The 24,194-nt window shown below is 42.1% G+C and overlaps 1 protein-coding gene across 5 annotated transcripts in view; it reads left to right on the forward strand.

Annotated features, from left to right (window-relative positions):
• The window catches only part of Hif1a (hypoxia inducible factor 1 subunit alpha), a 49,294-nt gene extending 39,124 nt beyond the window's left edge, over positions 1 to 10,170 (forward strand). For 4 of the 5 annotated variants that reach the window (XM_059279098.1, XM_059279100.1, XM_059279103.1 and 1 more), the window contains exons 8-15: positions 612 to 759; positions 2,422 to 2,642; positions 3,222 to 3,508; positions 4,402 to 4,524; positions 4,644 to 5,086; positions 7,127 to 7,241; positions 8,131 to 8,257; positions 8,809 to 10,170. In XM_059279098.1, the coding sequence (XP_059135081.1) occupies positions 612 to 759; positions 2,422 to 2,642; positions 3,222 to 3,508; positions 4,402 to 4,524; positions 4,644 to 5,086; positions 7,127 to 7,241; positions 8,131 to 8,257; positions 8,809 to 8,960 (1,616 nt within the window). In that variant the 3' untranslated portion in view covers positions 8,961 to 10,170. The remainder of the gene's footprint in view (positions 1 to 611; positions 760 to 2,421; positions 2,643 to 3,221; positions 3,509 to 4,401; positions 4,525 to 4,643; positions 5,087 to 7,126; positions 7,242 to 8,130; positions 8,258 to 8,808) is intronic. The other variant, XM_059279101.1, reaches the window with a different exon arrangement.
• The last annotated feature ends 14,024 nt before the right edge of the window (positions 10,171 to 24,194 follow it).

The following is a 24,194-nucleotide window of genomic DNA, read 5'->3' on the forward strand; positions in this document are numbered from 1 at the left end:
TCCGTCTCTAGTCTGACACTTTGACTATAAGTCATTAAAGGAACTGCAGCCACGCTGGCCCTCAATCCAGGCTTTCATTCTTTTCTAGTAAGATAGGAATTTTACTTTGGGCTTTACTTTCAGATGTGTTTGACCTTTATCAGTTCAAACAGTTAAAACTACTTGTTTAAATATCTCTTCCTTTAAAAAAAAAAAAACCAACCAGGTCAGGTGGCAGTGGCGCACGTCTTTAATCCTAGCACTCGGGAGGCAGAGCCAGGTATATCTCTGTGCATTCAAGGCCAGCCTAGTCTACAGAACGAGATCCAGGACAGTTACTAAAACTACACAGAGAAACCCTGTCTCAAAAAACAAACAAACAAACAAAAACCAATGATCCAGTCAGGCATGGCAGCACAAGCCTTTACCCCCACCCAGCACTTGGAAGGCAGAGGCAGGCAGATCTCTGAGTTTGAGGCCAGCCTCGTCTACATAGGGAGTTTCAGGACAGCCAAGGCTGCATAGAGAGACCCTTAAAAAAGGAAACCAAACAAAACCCAACAATCTACATTCAACACTTATTTGATTGAAAATTCAATTATGTTTTCTTTGTGATGCTTTCTTATTCCTAGTGTTTACTAAAGGACAAGTCACCACAGGACAGTACAGAATGCTTGCCAAAAGAGGTGGATATGTGTGGGTTGAAACTCAAGCAACTGTCATATATAATACGAAGAACTCTCAGCCACAGTGCATCGTGTGTGTGAACTATGTTGTGAGGTAAGATTGGGAAGAGACACTTTGGAAAAACAAGTGGTAACACTTTTTACATTTACGTGCCTTTATTAAGAAGAGATAAAATGAACTGAGTTTTATTTTTACTTTCCTTTTCTACTGGATTATGATTTATACTCCATCCCACCATTCCAAACCAGCTATTCAAGTAATCCCACAAAACTTTATCATTTTTTTTAATCAGTCTGTAGATCTGTTTTCCTCGTAGTTCAGTTTTAAGCAGATACTTAATATCTTTGGGCCAAGAAGGTTCTGTGAAGGTTAAATGACTGTCTCCTGTGAGGGCACTGTGACAGATTGTATAATGTGACATGAGGGCTTTTGTTATATTCATGAACTCTGTAAGTTATTTCAGTAGGTTTTACCCCATTAGTCACTCCTCACATTACCAAAACATTCTAATTTAATTGCCAGGCAGAGCTCTCTAACGTGGATAGCTTATTTTCTTATGTTACATACCCTTTACCTTTTTTTCCCCTGTCTCACTGAGTAGGCCTGGCTGGCCTGGAACTCACTGTAGACCAGGCCAGCCTTGAATTTGCAGCTGCCCTGTGTAGGATTGCAGGGCTATGCCAGCAGTCTCTAGCACAACTTTCACAGATGCCACCAAAATACAGGTTACCCCTCTTCTGGAGACTTTGGCCATTGTTTTTGTTCTTACAACTTCTAGTGTTCTGTTGTCTCCTTGGGGGATATTTTTGGTGCTGGGATCAAACTCCATGCCTTACCACTTCTAATCCCAAAGAATCATCTTCGTTCCAGAGAGTTCTTTTGTGAGTTTTGCCTTCATGTAAAACTGTTCTTCCTCTCCCAGTCTGCCTTCGTTTGTTACTTGAGCCCAAGTTTCAGCTTGTTTGCCTTTCTATGAAACATCCTTTTCCATTTTAGGAGTGGCCACAGTGTATGGTCATTGTTTGCTTATCTATTTCACATTGGAATTATTTCCACCAAGAAAATATGATGCCCCTCATAAAGACTGTGGTCATTGTCATTATATTCTAAGATCATCTGTAGACCATGCCTCCTGTGTTGATGCTAAAGAGTAGTTTTGTGTCCTTTTTGTTGTGTGCATCAGCACAGATGCATTGCTCTGCTGTGTCCTTCATATTCTTACTGCAGGGGTTCTTGTCGCCACCACTATTCTCAAAGGGTGTTTCAATTCAAATGAGTTGAATATTTAGTGAATTTCATTTAAATTTTTATTTTCATATTGGTGTTTTAAAACAATATACAGCTGGGCGGTGGTGGCGCATGCCTTTAATCCCAGCACTCGGGAGGCAGAGCCAGGCGGATCTCTGTGAGTTCGAGGCCAGCCTGGGCTACCAAGTGAGTCCCAGGAAAGGCACAAAGCTACACAGAAACCCTGTCTCCAAAAACCAAAAAAAAAAACCACTATACATTTCTCAATAGTAGAATGTTTGCCTAGCGTGCACAGGTCTTGGGATCAATCACCAGAACTGGGGGGGAAAGAAATGTGACAAATATGCATGAGAGATTATTCATCTCAAGGAATGTTAAAATGGTTTTTTTTTTTTTTTTTTTTTTAATAAAAAGCATAATTTAAGTGACAAGGTCATTTCATAGTCCCCCTCACCATCATTGTGCCAAGTGCTAATTTACAAATACTAATCTCTCCTTTTTTGACAGTGGTATTATTCAGCACGACTTGATTTTCTCCCTTCAACAAACAGAATGTGTCCTCAAACCAGTTGAATCTTCAGATATGAAAATGACTCAGCTGTTCACCAAAGTGGAATCAGAGGATACCAGCTGCCTTTTTGATAAGCTTAAGAAAGAACCCGATGCTCTGACTCTGCTGGCCCCAGCTGCTGGGGACACGATCATATCTCTGGATTTTGGCAGCGATGGTGGGTGCTTAGTCTCTCCGCCTCTCCCGCGGTGTCTGCTGCTTCCTGTCTCCGTGCAGCTACACTCTGCTCCATTTCTTGCCTTAAGTGTTTGCATATAGTCTTTCGAAAGTATTGTTTAATATGTTTGTTTCTGAAATTTGATAGCCTTCCTGCTTTGATTTTTGTGTTCTGCTGGGAACTGTAGTTAAGAGTATCCTGAAAGTTATTTCTTGATACCCTCTAATATCCTCCCTGCCACCCTGCTGCACCATTCAGTAGAGTAAAATTGCAGTAGGTGTAATTGGGTAAATGCTAAAGGATTAATGAAGCAGTCATACCATAAAGCAAACATGAAAATGAAAATGTTACTTCAAATTAGGCTAAGTTTTAGTGTATAAAAACGTTGGGGGTACACATCCTAGAAGTTGTCAATGGTGGACAAAAAAGATAACTCAGACTTAATGATCATAGTGTAATGTCTGTAAACTTTCCAGTTAAAGAAAACTGATCGAATCAAATCTTTTATAAAAAGTAGAAAATATCTGTGACTACTAAAATCCTGATGTTCTCTAGATTGATGAAATTTTTCCTCTGCAGACACAGAAACTGAAGACCAACAACTTGAAGATGTTCCATTATATAATGATGTAATGTTCCCCTCTAATAATGAAAAATTAACAAATATAAATCTGGCAATGTCTCCATTACCTGCCTCTGAAACGCCAAAGCCACTTCGAAGTAGTGCTGATCCTGCGCTGAATCAAGAAGTCGCATTGAAATTAGAGCCGAGTTCAGAGTCACTGGAACTTTCTTTTACCATGCCCCAGATTCCAGATCAGCCAGAAAGTCCTTCTGATGGGAGCACCAGACAAAGTTCACCTGAGGTAGGTACCATGATGGAAGAAAAGGCCAGATACTAATAGATCTCAAAAGCCAACAGAAATATCTAGGTTGCACTACCAGGGCTGAGAGTGTCACAAACAGCTGCTTCCAAATCCAGAACAATTCCTTTTCAGAGCTTTCTCCTATTAACATTGTGCTGGGAACAGGACAGCTGAGATCTGAACTTTGTAACCTGGTTAGTGAATCACAGATAAGTCTGTATTCTGCATTAAACTGTTAGGAATTAAAATGGGCAGCTGTAAGTTAAGCAATACAGTATTGTAAAACCTTTTGGAGAATATAGTCTTTGCTTTCATGGTTTGCCCAGCACAGAAGTGTTTGATTCATTTTGTCATTAATCTTACAAAAGTAAATCTATTGAAAAATGAGAAAAAGCAAAGTGTTATGCTTAGTATACCAAGCTACAGTATTCTTTATTGAAACTCTTGTCTATAACTCCTAACACAATAGAATAGACACTTAAGAGTCCAGTGAAAATGTCAACTAGTTAATTGGATAGTCAGGTACCATTGTAGGACTTCAGTTGTTTGGTGAATTTTATTCTTTAGAATAAACGAATTTTGTTTGTGGGGAGGGGATGTTGGTTGGTTGGTTGGTCTTGTTTTGTTTGAGACAGGGTCTTACTATGTAGCCCATTTTGGCCTGGAGCTCACTCTGTAGACCAGGCTGGCCTCAAACTTACAGAGGTTCTTCTGCCTCTGCCTCCCAAGTGCTGGGATTAGAGGTGTGCTCCTTCCACCACAGCCTACTAAACAAATTTTTCTATCATAATTTTTAGATAAAGCTTTTATAATGTCTATTGCCTGAAACTTCATACCAAGCAAACCTAGAGATTTCTTTAGGAAAAAGTAAACACTCCTAATTCCTTTCACAGCCTAACAGTCCCAGTGAATATTGTTTTGATGTGGACAGTGATATGGTCAATGTATTCAAGTTGGAACTGGTGGAAAAACTGTTTGCCGAAGATACAGAAGCAAAGAATCCATTTTCAACTCAGGTATGTTGCCTTGCTTATTTTTTATTTTATTAATTTCTAGTCTGAAGTGACTGGGTTTAACTTGTTTTTCTTTTACAAGATGTAGTCATATACAAACTCTTGTATTTATTGTTTGAAAGGACACCGATTTAGACTTGGAGATGCTGGCCCCTTATATCCCGATGGATGATGATTTCCAGTTGCGTTCCTTTGATCAGTTGTCACCATTAGAGAGCAGTTCCTCTAGCCCTCCAAGTGTCAGCACAGTTACAGTGTTCCAGCAGACCCAGCTAAAGAAACCCACCATTACTGCCGCTGCCGCCACACCTGCCACCACCACCACCACTGCCCCCACTGATGAAGTGAAAGCAGTGACGAAGGACACTCTGGAAGACATTAAAATACTGATTGCATCTCCACCTTCCACGCCTGTACCTCAAGAAACGACAGCTGCTCCAGCACCAGCATACAGTGCTCCTCACAGTCGGACAGCCTCACCAGACAGAGCAGGCAAGAGAGTCAGAGAACACACAGAGAAAGCTCATCCAAGGAGCCCGAACATATCTGTCACTTTGAGTCAAAGGTATTTATATGGAACATAGTTCTGTCATGTTCTAGTACATATGTGACGTTAAATGATTTCTAAACATACAGCCATCTTTCTGACATATGCTTTAAGGAACATAATAGAGTTCATACACTGTCTGAATTAAAACAAACACTCAAAAGCCCAAGTTACCTTATAACTTCTCTCACACAATCCTATCAGTTGTCCAAATATAGAAAGTCAGAAAGATGTCTTCCAACACCTCTAAAAATAAAGTCCAGCCATAAGTTATACATGTCAGGCATTTCTTTGTGTGTCATTCAGAATGAGAAATAACTTCTCCCTGCTTAGATCCTTCTATACCTGAAGAAAAGCCCTTCAGCTAATGGTTCTTTCCCATTCCAGACTCAGCCTGGTGGTGTTTAGTCCTCATTGGTAAATGTGGATATTTGCAGGCCTTCTTTTTAAAAGCTTGTATATAATTGCGAGTCTTAAACATAATATTATTTTTCATTACATATTTTTGTGTTATAATTATTATAAAGAAAATAAACTGGCTGGGCAGTGGTGGAGCACACCTTTAATCCCAGCACTCTGTGAGTTCGAGGCCAGCCTGGTCTACAGAGCGAGATCCAGGACAGGCACTAAAACTACACAGAGAAACCCTGTGTCGAAAAAAAAAAGAAAAGCAGCTTTGTTTAGATCTACCAAGAGTCCTAGAATGACTTACAATATTGTTTCTATGGAATGAATCAACGTTTGAGCAAATATTTAGAATTTCTGTATATAATATGTAATGGTATTTGGTGTGTTTTAAATTTGAGGCTGTACCTCCAGGAAAGTAGTTTTCACTAATTAGTGAATGGAAGAAAAACAATTGCTTCTGTTCTGTGCCTAGACAGAGCAAGCTGCCTCTGATAGCAGAAGAAAGGACTCCGCTGAAACTGGGTGGACCTTTGTTCCCCTTATCACCCCTTCACCTTAAGTGCTAGGACAGGCCTGCCATTTTTTTTTTTTTTGAGCTAGGAAAAAACTTGGGGCTTTAGATGAAGTCAGTATTTTCGGTTGGGTATAGTAATAATGCCTTAGTCCAGGCTCTCAGGCAGCTGAGTCAGGAGAATTACAAGCTTAAGACGAAGGCTGAATGTGGTGGTGTGCACACACACCAAATAAATGGATATAACAGAAGTGCAACCAAGATGATATTTACATGATAGAATGAATTATGTTTCATGAACATAATATACTTGCATAAAAATTTTAAACCAGCCGGGCGGTGATGGTGCACGCCTTTAATCCCAGCACTGTGAGACAGAGCCAGGTAGATCTCTATGAGTTTGAGGACAGCCTGGTCTACAGAGCGAGATCCAAGACAGGCATCAAAACTACACAGAGAAACCCTGTCTCGAAAAGCAAAAAAAAAAAAAAAAAAAAAAAAAAAAAAAAAAATTTAAGCCAGCTTGCCTATAACTACATGGTTTATAAATACTTTAAAATTAAGAGTTAGTCATGACTTAGCCATTTGGCTTTCTGTTGGAAAACCAAAACAAATACAACAAGCTTAATTGACTTCATAATACTTCCCTGTTGCCTAATAATTCAGATATATTGGTCAGTACTGAGGCCAAACCAGCAGAGTGCAAAGGTCACTGTAGAGGAGATAGGTATGTGAAGGCCCGTCATATACTTCATAGCTACAATTAATTAGCAGTGGAACTTAGAGCAAACTACCCAGCTGGCCTCAGTTTCTCATTTATAAAATGGTTACAAAGTACCTGTCATGTCCATCCTTGAGTGTTAGAATGAGGTTAAAATGAACATGAATTTTGTTTGGTGGTTGTTTTGTTTTTGAGGAAGATTCTCACTGTGTAGTCCAGGCTAGCCTTAAACTTAAAATGTAGCCAGACTGGATTCAAACAGGGATTATAGGTATGTAGCTCCATGTCCCGCTAAAACATTTATAAATTGAAAATACTGTACAGAAATGAATGTCATCTTATATTTCAGTAGTCCCCAAAATATGAGTCCACTGAGCAATGGTGGTCTTCTATAGAATGGTTTGTTTTTTCTTTCCAGAAATACTGTTCCTGAGGAAGACTTAAACCCAAAGATAATAGCTTTGCAGAATGCCCAGAGAAAGCGAAAAATGGAACAAGATGGCACCCTTTTCCAAGCAGCGGGAATTGTGAGTGTGAGTGGCGTGTTGTCTTCCAAATATATACTAAAGTTTTCTTTTCAAAAGCTATCTTCGGGCTTTTTTAAACTTACATTGAATAAATTCTGGTGTGAAAACCCCAAACCTGGCAGATAAATTCAGAGGAAGAAGTCAGGTTTGCCCATCACTCCGCCCTCACTTCATCACCACTCTCATTTTCTTCTCAGTAATTTGTTTGCCGTATTCCGGAAGCACTGGGGCTAGAGAGGTGGCTTGGTAGTCAAGAGTACTGACTGCTCCTCCAAAGAATCCAGGGTCAAAGTCCAGCACCCACGTGCTGGATCACCACCCTCTGCAACTCCAGTCCAGCAATCCAGTGCGCTCTTCTGACCTCTGCTGGCACCATACACATGTGCTGTCCAGACACACACAGGCAAAATAACCAGACACATAAAATAAAAATAAACCTAAAATGTTTGTTAAAGAAGGACTATCAGCTGGGCGATGGTGGTGCATGCCTGTAATCCCAGCTCTCAGGAGGCAGAGCAAGGCGAATCTCTGTGAGTTCGAGGCCAGCCTGGTCTACAGAGTAAGATCCAGGACAGGCTCCAAAGTTACACAGAGAAACCCTGTCTCCAAAAACCAAACCAAAACAAAAAGGACTATGTTTTAAGGACAGTTGAGGCTAGCTTATGGTCAGAACAGATTGACTGGAAAGTATTTAAAAATACATTAACAATAATGGGGAGGAAATAACTATCATACTGTTATAAGAATAAATTAAAATTACATTATTACAAGAAAAATTTAAGTTCTTGAGCATTGTTTAAGAAATCTGGCTTATTAGTTGCTATTAAATGTATATTGACTGCAAGGTTTTTTATTGTAAAAAATTTAACATACGAAATATTAATTCTTTTTTTAGGGAACATTATTGCAGCAGCCAGGTGACCGTGCTCCCACTACGTCACTTTCTTGGAAACGTGTGAAAGGATGCAAATCAAGTGAACAGAATGGAATGGAGCAAAAGACAATTATTTTAATACCCTCTGGTTAGTTTATTCTTTCTGTTCTTAACCAGCATAAAGAAAAATTTAAATATGATATTATTTTAGGACTTTTCCCCCAAGTGACAGTGGTTTTGGTTCCTTAGGAAGATTAAAAAGTAGCTGGGCGGTGGTGCACACCTTTAATCCCAGCACTCGGGAGGCAGAGGCAGGTGGATCTCTGTGAGTTTGAGACCAGCCTGGGCTACAGAGAGAGATCCAGGACAGGGACCAAAACTACACAGAGAAACCCTGTCTCAAGAAAAAGAAAAAGGAAAGAAAAGGAGGGGGGGGGGGAATAAAGTACAGTAGCGTGTTGTCTGCTGTTCGAAATTGAAATTCAGTGATTAATGAATTGCTTAAGCATTTCAGAACAGACTTTGTATAAACATCTAACAGCAGAAATAAACTTGATTATACTTACTTGTTTGCACAGCTAAGGGTTTGCCCTAGAGGCTAAAATTCCTTCCAGAAATGTGTTTTATTTTACCCAGTACCTACTACATATTAGGTGTTTAAGCAATTGAATGATACTTAGGTATCTTTTTGTTTTTCAGATTTAGCATGTAGACTGCTGGGGCAATCAATGGATCAGAGTGGATTACCACAGCTGACCAGTTATGATTGTGAAGTTAATGCTCCCATACAAGGCAGCAGAAACCTACTGCAGGGTGAAGAATTACTCAGAGCTTTGGATCAAGTTAACTGAGCTTTCAGAATCTCATTCCTTTTATTGTTTCTTTTTTGTTCAGTTATTGTTATTGTTGTTTGTTTGGGTTTTTTGTTTCTGTTGGTTATTTTTGGACACTGGTGGCTCAGCAGTCTATTTATATTTTCTATATCTAATTTTAGAAGCCTGGCTACAATACTGCACAAACTCAGATAGTTTAGTTTTGATCCCCTTTCTACTTAGTTTTCATTAATGCTCTTTTTACTGCGTTCTTTTAGTGCCAGATCACAGCACGTCACACTCCCTCAGTATTTCCACCATTGCATTGCAGTAGTGTCATTTAAAATGCACCTTTTTATTTATTTATTTTTGGTGAGGGAGTTTGTCCCTTATTGAATTATTTTTAATGAAATGCCAATATAATTTTTTAAGAAAGCAGTAAATCTTCATCATGATCATAGGCAGTTGAAAATTTTTTACTCAATTTTTTCATGTTTTACATGAAAATAATGCTTTGCCAGCAGTATATGGTAGCCACAATTGCACAGTATATTTTCTTAAAAATACCAGCAGTTACTCATGCAATATATTCTGCATTTATAAAACTAGTTTTTAAGAAGAAATTTTTTTTGGCCTATGAAATTGTTAAGCCTGGATCATGACACTGTTGATCTTATAATGATTCTTAAACTGTATGGTTTCTTTATATGGGTAAAGCCATTTACATGATATAGAGAGATATGCATATATCTGGAAGGTATGTGGCATTTATTTGGATAAAATTCTCAATTCAGAGAAATTATCTGATGTTTCTTTAGTTACTTTACCAGCTCAAAAGAAAACGGTTCCCTATGTAGTTGTGGAAGCTTATGCTAATACTGTGTAATTAATATTAAACATAAATGTTCTGCCCACCGTGTTGGTATAGAGACATTTGAGCATACAGTCAACAACAAAAAAATCATGCATCGTTAGTAAAATTGCCTAGTATGTTAATTTGTTCAAAATATGATGTTTGCTTTTATGCACTTTGTCGCTATTAACATCCTTTTTTCATATAGATTTCAATAATTGAGTGATTTTTTTTTTAGAAGCATTATTTTAGGAATATAGAGTTGTCATAGTAAACATCTTGTTTTTTCTATGTACATTGTATAAATTTTTCATTCCCTTGTTCTTTGTGGTTGGTTGGGTCTAACACTAACTGTACTGTTTTGTTACATCAAATAAACATCTTTTGTGGACCAGGCCCCCTTGGGTCAGCTTTTATGTTTAAATAACATTTGTTTCAACATTTCCAGCTCATAAAATGATTTCTCACAAATTTAAGTTCTTTATAAAAATTACACTGTACATTTCTGCATTCATTATTGTCATTATCTAATGTATGATGTGTTCCCAAATGTCATGTTAAATAATGACAAATCATAATAATGCACCTTAAAGAACTTTTTTAGAAATTTGCCATTATAAATTTATCAGTCTATTAAAATATAAAACACAAAACTTCAGCATTTTCAGTATGAATGGAATAAGTGAAGCAAATCATGAAACATCATAATCATATATTGTTGTAAGAGCTCCAGGTTCCTCCTAATTTCTAATCTGTTTCCATTAGCAGATAAATAAAGCTAGAGCTGAAATAAGACAGTTCCCTAAGCTCCAAGGGTACTTAGGTGGCAGGTCAAAGAATCCCATGTCCATCCTATGTCTTAGAACATTATCTTGGTTGATTTGGTTTTAATGAGATGGGTACATGACACATTAATATGCAGATGTGGTATCATACATTACCTGGTGTTTCTTTACTTTGCCAGGTCAAAAGAAAACAGTATCCTGTAATTGTGAATTATAGAAACTTCCAAATAAACACCAAATATCTTCCAGTTATATGCATATCTTTCTATATCATGTGTTTCTTTTAGTATTCTAAAAACATTTTTAAACAGCTTTATTCTTTTTCTCTGTTTTTCTCTTATAATATGGCTGTTCTGTTTTCACATTCTAATTTTTAAAAAAGTCAGAAAGTCAGTGAAGATCTAAACATAAAAAATGGAATCTGAGACTGCTAGTGAACTCCTGTAATCTCAGCACTTAGGAAGCTGAGGCAGGAGAATCAGGAATTCCAGCCAGCCTTGACTACATAGTGAGTTCTAGGCCAGTGTGGGCTATATGAGAATGTCTGTCAAAAACAAACAAACAACCCAAAACCTAGGGAAGGAGATCACTGAATCCCCACACCGGAGGTAACAGTCTTTTAGAACCATCTCTGTGGTGCTGAGGGTCAAACCTGGAGCCTCACACGCATACCAAGCAAACAGGATACCACAGCACCAAGCAAGCCCAGAAACATCCTCACAGACCAATTACATAACCAGTGGAGAGCCTTAGTATAAATCCTAAACAAAGCGAAGTCTTAGGGGGCTGTTTTTAATCTTAGGATGAACCTGTGATTACAAATAACAGTTTTGAACAGTACAGTAATACTAATCCAAAGTTGGGGGCACCCCGGATACCATGAGCCAACGTACTTCCACACTTAATTACAGACAGCAATAGAGGTGACATTTTAGAATACAGTGGTTGCTTACTATTCCTCATTCACAAAAATTTTAAAATACATTTAATAAATTAGCTTCAGTTGAAAACTTGAAGTTATGTACAGTTTTCAAATATTTGTAGATTTTTGTCAATATATACTAGAAGTCTGAGGAAATGACTTGTGAGCAGTGGTTCAGAAGGGAACTGTAAGGAAAAGTACCTACATGTGGTTTCTCAGAAATCACCTGGAGTTCCTAGATTCCAGATACAGTCAGATGATCCTTCCCAGCATTGTCCACCATCTTGGATTTCTTTACAGTGCCTTTAGAACCCTGCTCTGGTATCCCGAGCATTTCTCTCCCTTCAAGGACACCCCTGCTACCCTGTTCTCAGGCGTCGCTATGAATACATGACTGGTATTACTTGCCCCTGACAAAAGGATAGCAAAGGGAATTACCATATTTTGTTCACTTGATCAGTGCCTCTGTTAGGCCTGGAACTGAACATGGTTACCCATCACCATAGCTGACTGTTGCTAAAGTGCTTTGCACTGCCTCTAAATGACCCTAATGTCTGTTAAGTACCACACGCTAAGACTTAATGCTCGCATTCTGCACGTTTTAATTCACCACCTCTATGAATTCATGCTTGTATCTCGTTTTGTACATTCTAGATGCTGGCCATCAGTGACTCCGGAGCCTATGGTCCTAACGACCAGTCCACAGAACATACCCGATTCCCCATTACCGAATGTTCAAAAAATAGCACAAAGGCAGACACAGTCTAGAGTAGAAAATGGAGGGCTGGCTGTCACCTTGAGAAGTGAGGTGGCATGTCGGAAGAGGAATGGCAAGACACAGATGAACAACGTGTTTTTAAAGCTATCTACTGGGTTTGAGTTTGAACCAAAACTTAGGTGCTCTCACTACAGAGGCATTGAAGGAACTAGAGGTGTGACAAAGTACTTGACATATAAAAGGCTTATAGAAAGATGCATGTGGCTTTCTCAGAGCTGTTGGAATTAACGGCATAACAGACGTGGTTAAAAACCTCAAAATTGCCATTCCCAATCTTAACTTCCTCCTCCAAGCTTCGATAAGAGGTTTGAGAAGTTCAAAGTTCTAAGGCAGAAATGTCAAGCGAGAGTTGGAGGCGGGTATCGAAACGGTCGGTGAGGAGGGCCTTTCTTACTTTAAAGTTTAATAAAACCTCAAACATACTGCTGGCTGGAATCAACAAAAAGGTAAAAGGAAAAAACCCTCTTGCGGTGTTTCAAGTCTGCTCTGACCACTTTGCTCTTATTTCTTCCCCTTACGTAGCCTTGAACCTGTTCTCCGGTTAGAGCAATCTGTAGACCGTGATCCTGTATAGTGCCCTGTCATATAAAAGCGACACCTTACCACACCCGCTCCTCTAAACGCCACCTGGAGCTTTGTGTTCACACCCTTCAGGGGTTTGGGAATCGTTTTTATTCTTACCTGCCATGGGTGATTTTTATCCAAGACGCGGCTCAGACACCCGATCTCCACTTACTATGTAATTTCCTTTATTCCGTCTTGGCTGCCTTCCGGAACGCAGAGAAAGGCAGGTGCCTGAGAGCGGCGTAGCCCGACCCTGGCGAGCGAGCGAGCCGGCAGAGAGAGCCTGGCACTCCTGCTCCGGGCAAGCGAGCGAGCACGGTGCTACCTGCTGCGGATGCAAACGCCGCGCCCTCCGCCCGCTGGCCCCGCCCCGGTACGTGCCTGGGCTCAGCGCCCGCTGCAGCCGGCCGGTGTGCGGGGCGCCGACCGCCTGCGGCTGCCGCCTACGTGTGCGAGTGCATGTGCGAGGTTGGCGGGGGCGGCCGCGCCTCCGTCCCCACGCAGCCTGCGGGGACCGAGTTCCCAGTGCACTTTCCGATGGGGCCTGGGCTGTCCCTATCAAATGCTTTCCGCTGTCAGCTGTTCTTTGTGGGACAGAAATTCCCGAGGTCTCCGAACATGTTGGATCATCAAAGTTTTAAATGAGTCTTTATCTAATCTAGTCAAGAACAACAAGGAATTCCAGCAAGAGCAGCGGGGATGGGGGGTGGGGGGTTGGGGGGAGGGATATGTCTGGAATCTCAACCCTCCAGAGGCTGAGTCAGGAGGATTCCTCGAGTTCAAGGCCAGCCTGGGCTACCGAGGGAGATGGTGTCTCACTAAATAAAGAATAAGTATATAAATAGAGTTGCTCAAACGGCCCTTCCCCTTTAAAAAGCTTATTTTGAATAAATCGCCTTGGGATGTCTGATTAAATATATGAAAACTCTAGCTGCCCCAGGTGGTTAGTTTTGTTTGGTTGAATTTTTTAATTTGGTATGGGATCCCCACCCACCCACCCGCCCACCCCCGTTTTGTTGTATGCTGACTGAGAATCGTTAGGAGAAGATAATCTTGTTGGAAGGACGGAGATGAGTTTACAGAATATGGAAGCGCTTGGGGCCTTACATTTAATCTCTTGTAATCTTAGCGTGACTGTTGTGGCTTGCAGTGAAGTACAAAGCCGAGATGTGCCGGGGAAAAACGGAATCCTGCTCTGCACATCCATTGCTCCCGATGATCTGCAGTTTTCCCCTTGAGGACTGTTTGTATGTCTTCATCGGAAGTGAGGGTCCATTTTTTAAATCAGTGGTTGAGGTGTTATAAATACTTTCTGCTAATGAAAACTAATCTGTAGCATGTGTTTAAGAACATAAATAGGTGCCATTTAAAGAGAGCCTTTTGGTCTCTGTGGATGTTTAAATCATAAAGCAGCAATTGTCTACTGAAATATGGCAAAGTCATGATTTTTTTAAAGGCGAGTATATATATAATGTATATGTATTTTGTTCATATATATGGATTTTATATATATCCTAACAAGAAGGCTTGGATTCTGTGAAGTCAAATTTATTTTTAAAAGTCTTGGAATTAATCAAACTCACTTGTGCTGCTTTATACAGAGGGACTTTCCAAATGCTTTTTTTTTTCTTCTAATGGCTTTACAAACGTATTGTATACAACAGTACGACAAACTCTTTCACATAAACTACATTGTGTGGTGACCCGTGTGAGCTGGCCTGGCTCCTAATCTGCTCCAGGACCTTTAAAGTGAAACCTAATCAGTCCCTCACACAGAGAAACCCTGTCTCGAAAAACAAAAAAAAATCAAAAAACAAAACAAAACAAAAAAACAGAAAAGAAAATACCTATTGGCTCAACTAGTTGAAGGTACCTCATCCAGGGAATTAAGCACCTCTTGACGGCAGGCACCAGTTTGAGATGATGTTCTTGTACAACTATCAGTGAATGAAATGCATTCCCCGAGAAAAGCTAGACAGCAGTGTTGTCCTCCCCACTTCCTTCCTGTGACTGGACTCCCTCACAGCATGGACTGGTGGGCACTCTGCAAAATGCCTGTCACCTGGGCAGACGTCTTCATCACGCCTCTTTAACAACCCCCCCCCCATGTCTCTCTCAAATCTTCCATGATAATTTTTAGATGTTGCAAGCTCCCCTCCCCCACCCCTCCAGCTCTGAATTTCTGGTTGTTTTAACAATCCTTCCGCTTGGAATGCACAAGGGGCAACACGGGATTGGAGGAGAAGGAGGGTTTCTTATGTAATGAGGGAACCAGAGAGGAGTCCAGTCACAGGAAGGAAGTGGGGAGGACAACACTGCTGTCTAGCTTTTCTCGGGGAATGCATTTCATTCACTGATAGTTGTACAAGAACATCATCTCAAACTGGTGCCTGCCGTCAAGAGGTGCTTAATTCCCTGGATGAGGTACCTTCAACTAGTTGAGCCAATAGGTATTTTCTTTTCTGTTTTTTTGTTTTGTTTTGTTTTTTGATTTTTTTTGTTTTTCGAGACAGGGTTTCTCTGTGTAGTTTTTGCTGCTTGTCCTGGATCTCGCTCTGTAGACCAGGCTGGCCTCGAACTCAGAGAGATCCGCCTGGCTCTGCCTCCCGTGTGCTGGGATTAAAGGCGTGTGCCACCACTGCCCAGCTCTTTTTTTTTTTAAGGATTTTTATGTGTTTTAAGTGTTTTGCTTCTGTGTGTGTGTGTGTGTGTGTGTGTGTGTGTGTGTGTGTGTGTGCTGTGTGCATGCCTGGAACTGGAGTAAAGAACAGTTGTAAGCCCTCAGGTAGGTGCTGGGACCCAAACACAGGTCCTCTCTCTGAAAGAGCAGTGAGTGCAGTTTTATTCTAAGCTATCTCAACAGTCCCTAGCAAATACAGTTAAAGCCTAAACAGAGGTTAGATTAGTCATTTAGGAAGTCCCAAATCACTGTCAACTAACTGCCTTTTCCATGAGCTATTGTCTTAGTAATCTAATCAGTAATCAGTATTACCAGTCCAGACGGTTCTCATCTGCTAAAATTGGAACATAGCTTGGTCCTTGCACAAGGATGGCATGCAAATTTATGAAACATTTCACACACACACACACACACACACACACACACAGAGAGAACAAACATGATCAAAATATATTGTATGAAAATTTTTTAAATGAAAATAAATAAACAGTGGGCAGTGATGGTGAACACCTTTAATCTTAGCACTTGGGAGGCAAAGGCAGGTGAATATCTGAGTTTTGAGGCCAGCCAGGTCTACAGAGGGAGTTCTAAGACAGTCAGGGCCACCCAGAGAAACTCTGTCTCAAAAAAAATTAAAATAAAGTAAATAAACTTTTTTTTTCTTTTTTTTTTTTTTTGAGACAGGGTTTCTCTGTATAGTTTTGGTGCTTGTCCTGGATCTCGCTCTGTAGACCAGGCTGGCCTGGAACTCATGGAGGTCTGCCTGGGATTAAAGGCGTGTGCCACCACTTCCCGTATAAATAAAAATTTTAAAGCAATCATTTGAAGTTTCTTGAAGTCCCTCAAAGGGAATACAGTAAATACAGAAATAGTTATTCAAGAAAATCTGCCAGCCCTTAGCTAACAACAGCCTCAACATTTCTTGAGTCATGGCATGTTACTCATCTCCACAACTTAGCACAACTGAGATCCACTCCTGTAAGCAGCGTCAAGAGTTGGGCACTCCCTTCATCTCCAGATCCCAGTAAAGGATTAGATATTTCTCTGGGAGGGGTAGGCCCTCAACACAACTCATCACCTTGATCTTATGTTTCGAAGATGCAAAGGGAGATGCTATAAATGTCTATTCACTGTAGAGAGGACACTGACCACCAGCGACATAACCTAGAAACAATTCCACCCAAATCTAGTTTTGAGACCCGGGAAGTTTATTGGGTTCACTTACAGGAACATGAATAACTCAAAGGCAGCTGTATCACCAAAGCCACGCCCCCAGCATGGGTTATATCTCAAGAAAGCTGCATCCTCAGAGCTCCCTGCCCGACTTTCAGTCAGCTCCACAGAAGAGAGTCTCTTCTCTCCCTGTGCCAGCAATGGCTTTGTTGCTTATTTACCCCTGTGGAGGAGCCTGGGAATCATGTGACTTCCTGAGACTCACATGTTTAGTGAGACTGTTGTTTCTTTAGCTTCCTGGGGCTCAGGCCCCACCCCCTTTCTTTTGGGGCATATTTCAATTTGAAGGAAATACCTATACAATGAGGAACTAAATTCGAAGTAAGTGTGCCTTGGAGGTTGGAGAAATTAGCTATTCCTCATTTACCTTTATCCCAGATGGCACATCAGGCCAGGAGTTCACTGACATGATAAGCAAGCTTAGAATAACAGAACCATGGTCCCCTCTCAGAGTCTACCCATAAAACAAAGGAGTCACTCTGGGAGAAGGCTGCTGCCTCTATCCCCAGCTCTGAAGTAGTGGCTCAGAGATTCTGCCCAGGAAGAAGCATCCATAAGAACAGAATGCTGACATTGTCTCTGTAGGAACTAACTTTGTCTGGAACAGAATATGGGTGAAAACTAAAGGTGTTATTGCAAACAGTGAATGCTTGGGGGTTGGTAACCAGGAAGAGGAGACTGGTAGCTCTCTAAAAGCAACAGGGTATCCAGCAGGCAAGCTAGTTTACCAGAGAGCCAGGGAAGAGCCAGCTATTGACCGCCCCAGGGTCAGAAAATACATCAAGACTAAATTAAAAAACAAAAAACAAAAACCTCTCTCCACAAACTTCCTAAATTCAAGTGGTTTAGACTACGGATCACTTTATGCTCCAGCATGTAATTAGCTACCAGTTAGTGGAGGCTAACATCTGATTGTGATACCATAGGAGGGCAGACCAGGAAAAGAGATAAAGAGCACAGAAAAGCACTGTTAACCCAGAGTGATTCTGTGCACCACCAAGGTAACAATCTCTGAAGACCAGCACCTCAGGGTTCCTGCAGGTATCATACAGGGAAGTGAACCCCTCAAAGAGATAAGAATGAAAATGCAGTACAGATTGACTTTGTCAACCTGGATCAGACTTCACTGTCAGCATATACTGTGTTTTCACAGTGCCATTCGGAAAGGGTTTCCAGGCAACAATCAGTCCAGTTCCAGGTGCACAATATAGCTAAAGGTGTGACTACATAGAGAATCTTTTACAAAGTCCATGTGGCCATGAGAGTGGGTTCTATAGCTAAGAGGCCTAGTGGGGTCTCTGACCATTAACATAGAGGTCAGCAGACCATAAAGTACATGCCACATTTCCCCCAAGGAGGGATAATGGTCTAGGGAGGGAAGAGTCTGGAATAACCATTCTGGGGAATTAGGGGGAACTCTGCCTCCACAGATAGCAAAAAGGTCACCAGGTCGTTCACAACCTCCACTCTCAGCTTTCTGGATGGAATGCAGGCATTTGATTTGCATCTCCTCCATTGAGAAAGACACCCCTGCATGATTAACACTCCTGGTTTGTTGGGGAATATTATTTTAAGGTGGTGCTACTTTTGCTTATGTTGCATTTGTTTAACTCTGTGAAGCTGTGTTACTGTGCCTGTCTAAAACACCTGATGGTTTAGTAAAGAACTGAACAGCCAATAGCAAGGTAGAAGAAAGGATAGGCAGGGCTGGCAGGCAGAGAGAATATATAGAGGGAGAAATCTGGGAGGAGGAGAAGAAGAAGTAGTCAGAGAAGGAGGAGGACATCAGGGGCCAGCCACCCAGCTACACAGCAAGCCATGGAGTGAGAGTAAGGTTTACAGAAGTAAGAGAACGATGGGAGAAGCTCAGAGGTGAAAGGTAGAAGGGAAATTTTAAAGTTAAGAAAGGTGGCTAGAAACAAGCCAAGCTAAGACTGGGCATTCATAATTAAGAATAAGCCTCCATGTGTGATTTATTTGGGAGCTGGTTGGTGGGCCCCTCAAAAGAATAAAAACCAACAACAACACTGGTTATCTTAGTGCCTCTCTGTGAGCACAAGGACCTCTGTGTCCCCAACAGTCAGACATGTTTGTGTTTTCCCACAATGTCAGAATTTATTGAGTCAAAAGAGATTCATGAGCTACATTAGTTTTGTTGCCTGAAATTTGGAAAATTACCCATTTCTCTTGATAGATGACCACTAGCAAACACAGGTTATTTTATTCTAATGTTTGCTAATATTAACTCTTGGGGCACACATTCCTCTCTGTAGACAGAAGTTTCTCTCCCACCAGCCTGTTCCCATAACTAGCTCTTACACTTAAATTAACCCATAATACTTATCCATGTTTAGCTATGTGGTTTATCTCAGTGCCATATTCTCATCTGGCTTCCTCTTCATCTGGCTGACCACTCCTGACTCCACCCTTCTTCTTCCAGCATTCTTTGTTTGGCTTTCCCACCTAACTTTCTGCCTAGCTACCAGCCTGTTAGCTTTTTATTAACCAATGAGAGTAATATATATTTATAGTGTACAAAAAGATTGTGCCACAGCAACCCCCAACTCTCTCTCTCTCTCTCTCTCTCTCTCTCTCTCTCTCTCTCTCTCTCCCATCCCCGTGTGTGTGTGTGTGTGTGTGTGTGTGTGTGTGTGTGTGTGTGTATGTAATGGTAGTAGTGGTGGTGGTAGCAGTAGTAGATGACTAGCTACAAAAGGGTTAAAGAGGCCACAGCAGAGTTCAAAGAGACCTACTACATAGAGGCAGGGGCAGAAGGCTGATAGGCAGAGTCTATGTGCGAGTAGAGGAGGATTCTAGGGCAACAAGTCTGAGCTGAATCTCAGGGGAGTTGAGTTGTTGAAGCAAGGAAGCCATAGAGTGCAGAACCAATGGACCATTCAAGTAGGCTATGTCAGCAGTGATGACTGAGCTGAGTTGAAGCCCCTGGAACAGGAGTCCTTGTCAGTCCCCTGATGAACACAGTGGTGGTCACAGGCCACAAGAATATGAAACAGAGGAGTCCAGCTGTATATAATAAGCTATACCTTGATTGACCAAGGAGTCCTTCAAGAGGAAGCCATTTATCAAGGAATAATTGGTGTTATTCAGCTTTTTAATATTCAGCTGTTTCTTGCTATGAATTTCTTGTGCTCATAATTCCCCAAGAATGGTGTGTGTGAACCTCCTCGGGCATATACACTCAAAGTACTTGGATAAGGTCATGTACACAGGGCCTTTTGCCTCTGGGCTCCCTGCTCCCTTTTTAGCATTTGAATTGGGTATCTGCCTTTTGCAAATATCCCCTTTAGCTACATCCAAAGACAGGGCCAGCTCCAAACAAAGCATCCAAGGCCCCTGAACTAAGGTAAAACATCCTTTTGGAGACAGCCTGGGTCCTAGGCCAAGTGCCTGGCTCCTAGGTACATAACTTTGCTTCCTGTGGAAATCAAGTTCAGATCTCCCTTTTTTTCACTGCCCTAGAGCAACTTCTTAGAACAAAGAGTTTTCTCACCAGGCTCCTTTTGTGGGAAGATGGGAGAGCACAGGAAGGGATGCTTAAAACTGCCTGATTGAAGCTCTGAGGATGGGGGGTGTGGTCAGGTGAAGAGAGCCAGCTGTAGCCTTAAAGACCTTGGCTGGGGTAGCTCCCCTTCCAAGTGTACTAGAGGGGTGCCAGACACTCAACGGTCACTTCCTCAGCCCCAGGGAAATGTTTACACTGACCAAAAGGGGAACTCACCTAATTGCCATTGTTGGTTGGAATGCTGAGCAACTGGTGAGCTCGAAGTATGGCCTGTTGCAGATGGACTGGAGAAAAGGGATAGAGTCTTAATGTGGCTCAGACCACAAAGGAAGAGCACAGACACCAAGAGAGTCTATCCAGGGTTTTGGCACCAACAATGTAAGTAAATTTGTTGCAACTCTGTGGGTTTGGTCCCAGGTTTTGGCACCAAAATGTGAGTTTTGCAACTCTGGGGCAAGGTATCCTGACTACCTGGGGAGTCAGGCAACACCTTGAGCTGCTTAGGACAGCTCTGATGGCTGGAGCTGCAAAGAGACAGCTCAACCCTGGAAGGGAAGTTTTTCTGACTGCTTGGGACAATCAGGACTGGAACTACTTCAGCAGGGAAGGGAATCCTGACTGTTCAGGAGAGTCTGGCTATACCTGATGTGATGGGGGATGGTCTCCCTGCAGGATAGACAATCCTGCTCCTCTCCTGGAGAGCTGCTATAGCTGGGCTTTGCTCAGCCCCCACTTAAGGGGGATACCTAGCAGAGCTCTGCTTCTCCAGCCTAAGATGTTGCTTCTTTTGCTTCACTCTGCAAAAGGGGAAACCCCTACAGAAATGTAGAAATCTCCTACAGCTCTGGAGAAAAGTGTTACTTTTTCAGCTCTCTCTTGCTCTGTCTACTGAGGGACATCTCAGCAAGGATCTTCTCTAGCCAGTGAATGAAGATCTTCACACCCAAAACTCTTTTGAGAAAGAGATTTATTTGGGAAGGAGGAGTCCAGGAGAGTAGCTGCCTCTACCAGGGTGGAGAGAACAGCCCTTTTTTTAACTGACCAGGCAGGGCAGTTTATATAGGATTTCTTGGGGGTGGAGTCAACCAGGGGTTGACTTGGGGCCCAGGGTTCTACTGTCCTGCTCTGTGATTGGTTGGTTTCACAAGTCAGTTAGCCAGGGGCAGAGATGGCTCTGATTTGAGCCAAACTGCGTTTCTTTTGCTGGCCTTATCTGAGCCATCTTTCCCTAGTTCTGGGCTCTAGGGTCAGGGTGGGTTTCTTTCGCCAGCCCCCTTTCCTTACAACTTTTTCTTCAAATGAGCTAAGCTGTTTGGGGTGAAGTATATTTGATAATTGTCAAAACTTTTACTTGTACCTGTCTTAAGTGGAAACTCACTGAGACACTCCCTTTCTGGCTTAGCTGTTTTGAACACTTGAACCTTCATGGACATCTTGAGGAAACCACACCCCAGCTTTGAGCATCTCTGCAACCCCAGCTGCCTGCACCTCCACTTCTGCCTCAGTCCTGATTGCGCTAGCCAGCCTGCACCTCCTTTGGAAGCCTTCCCCAGGACAAGGCAAGCCTTGGGGAATCCTCCAAGCCTAGTCAGCTTGTGCTATTCTTTCTTAGACCAGAAGGGAAAGAGTTTGCCTCTGCACCTCAAGAAAAAGCTGTGTTGGGTGCAATGTGAGGCTTGTGCATGGTCATTATGTAAGGCTTTTTTCTTTCTTTTTTAAGTTTTCTTAATTCTATTTTATTTATTTCTCTGCCTTTGTCTCTGTTTCTATCTCTGTCTCTTTCTCTCTGCACATTTGCCATGGTGTATATGCAGATTGTTAGGGTCTGCAGAACACCCCACAAAACATAGACCACCACTCACACTATGGAATCAGCCAGAACATTGTTTATTCCAGCATGCAGAGGTCTGCCAGCCAGACAACAAAATGACTACAACCCCCTCCCCCGTTGTGTGTATGAGGGAAATGAGGTCATCCTGAACCTGATTGACCGGGGCTCCTCTTCCCGCTTTAACAAGGTACAGAAACTGAAACTGAAACCTAACAGGGTACAGAGACCAAAACTGAAACTAAAAGGAGTTTTAGTGGAGGCTGGGGCCAGGAGAAGCCTAGCCATGGTGTAGCAGTGGTCCCTCACAGATGTCAGAGGACACTTAGGAAAGCTGGTTTTCTTTTTCCATCATGTAGGTTCTAGGGACTGAACTCAGGTCATCAGTTTTAGCTGGAGGTGCCTTTTCTCACAGGCTCCTATGTAAGACTCCGGATTGATATTTAAACAAGGCTGTGATTGGTGGAACCGAAAGCTTTGCTGCTATGGATGCAAGTTCGAGTCCTGCCCTTTTACGTTCCATCCACACTCGTCCGGCTCTATAACGAGGCTACTCTCTACACTTAAAAATATTTTTTAAAAATATCACATTTATATCTTTTGTGTGTATGCAGATATGCACATGCAACAGTAAATATGTGAAGGTCAGAGGACAATTTTTAAGGGTCCATTCTCTCCTTCCTCCAACTGGGTGCTGGGGATTGAACTCAGGTGGCCAGGCGTGGCCTAAAGTGTTCAGGCTTGTTGGTAAGCGCCTTTACCTGCAGAGCCATCTCATTCTGTCTCCCTAGCTCTCCATCTCTACTCTTTGGTTCAATGAGGAGGTCTGCTCCTCTTTATTGCTCCCAGGAGTTGTAGCACGAGGCCCTGTGGTGTGTCACTGTGGTGATAGCAGCAGTGACAACAGCAGCCACATTAAATGGGGACTAAATTGACCCAGAGAACAATCAGGGGGAAGAAACTGTGGTGAGCAGAAGCCGCTGAAATAGTGAGAGAAGGTGGCCAAGACCATAGAAGGTGAAAGGTTATGAAGAGCAAAGGTGACAGACTGCAGGCCTTGGTTACGGCAAGAGTTCTAGAGACCTTCTGAACCTTAAGAGTGGAAGACACAGCCTCAAAGAGCTGCAAGGACCTACTATTGGGGACTGAGGGCTCCAATGCCCGGGACTGACAGTTGTAACAACAGCCATTGTTAGGGACCGAGAGTGTCAACTCCCAAGACACAAAGGCTGCAGGCTTACCTGACACCGACTGCTGCTAATGTGAATGGCTGCAGGAAGGTGGGGGTATGTTAGCAGTGGTGAGCCAGAGTCACTTAAGCAAGGCCCACAGCAATAAATAACCCTCTAAGGACCTGGAACTATACATCTCTGGCTTCTGAGGCTCAGAGCCATAATAACGACTGAGCCAACTTCAGTTCCGGAACCTAGTGTCCTCATGAGTTATAGAGACAAGTTTCTGAAGCTCTTGGACCAGTCCATAAACCTCTGGTACTCAAGGGCCTGGAGTGCCAAATCCTACTCATGACTTCCACCCGAAAGGACCCAAGCTAGCTGATTGGTAACAAATTTTGTCAAATATTTTGTCACAGTGATGAAAGGCTGAGAAAGACTGGCTAGCAGTGAAATAAGAGATTCAGAACATTGTGTATTGTTGTTGGGAGGTATCCACCAGAGAAGACCACTCAGACACAGGCTCAAGCCAATAGACAAGTCTTTATTAACTGCTCAACAACTACACCGGGTGCTCACAGCCTTTCTCAGGGTGAGCTTTTAAGCACAAAAAAACAAAAACAAAACAAAACAAAACCAAAACAAACACAAACAAACAAACAAAAAAACATCCTGGGTACACACACACAGGCAGACCGATTTCCATCATGATATGATGCATACAGTGTAGGCCCTTACTAGTGAAAGGACCAAGCAGATGCCATAACAGGCTGCTCAGTCTTCTCTCAGAGATCAGGCCTCAATTTCAGTTTCCTGAGACTTGAGCAAGCAGTCTCTGGGAGGGCCATGAACAAAAGACATAGTCCTTGCAGTAGCTCCCTTTCTGCACATACTCTGACTGCTCAAAGTTCAGCCAGATGTTTACTGTCTGGGGC

This window comes from Peromyscus eremicus, chromosome 14, assembly GCF_949786415.1.
Source record: "Peromyscus eremicus chromosome 14, PerEre_H2_v1, whole genome shotgun sequence".
NCBI lineage: Eukaryota > Metazoa > Chordata > Mammalia > Rodentia > Cricetidae > Peromyscus > Peromyscus eremicus.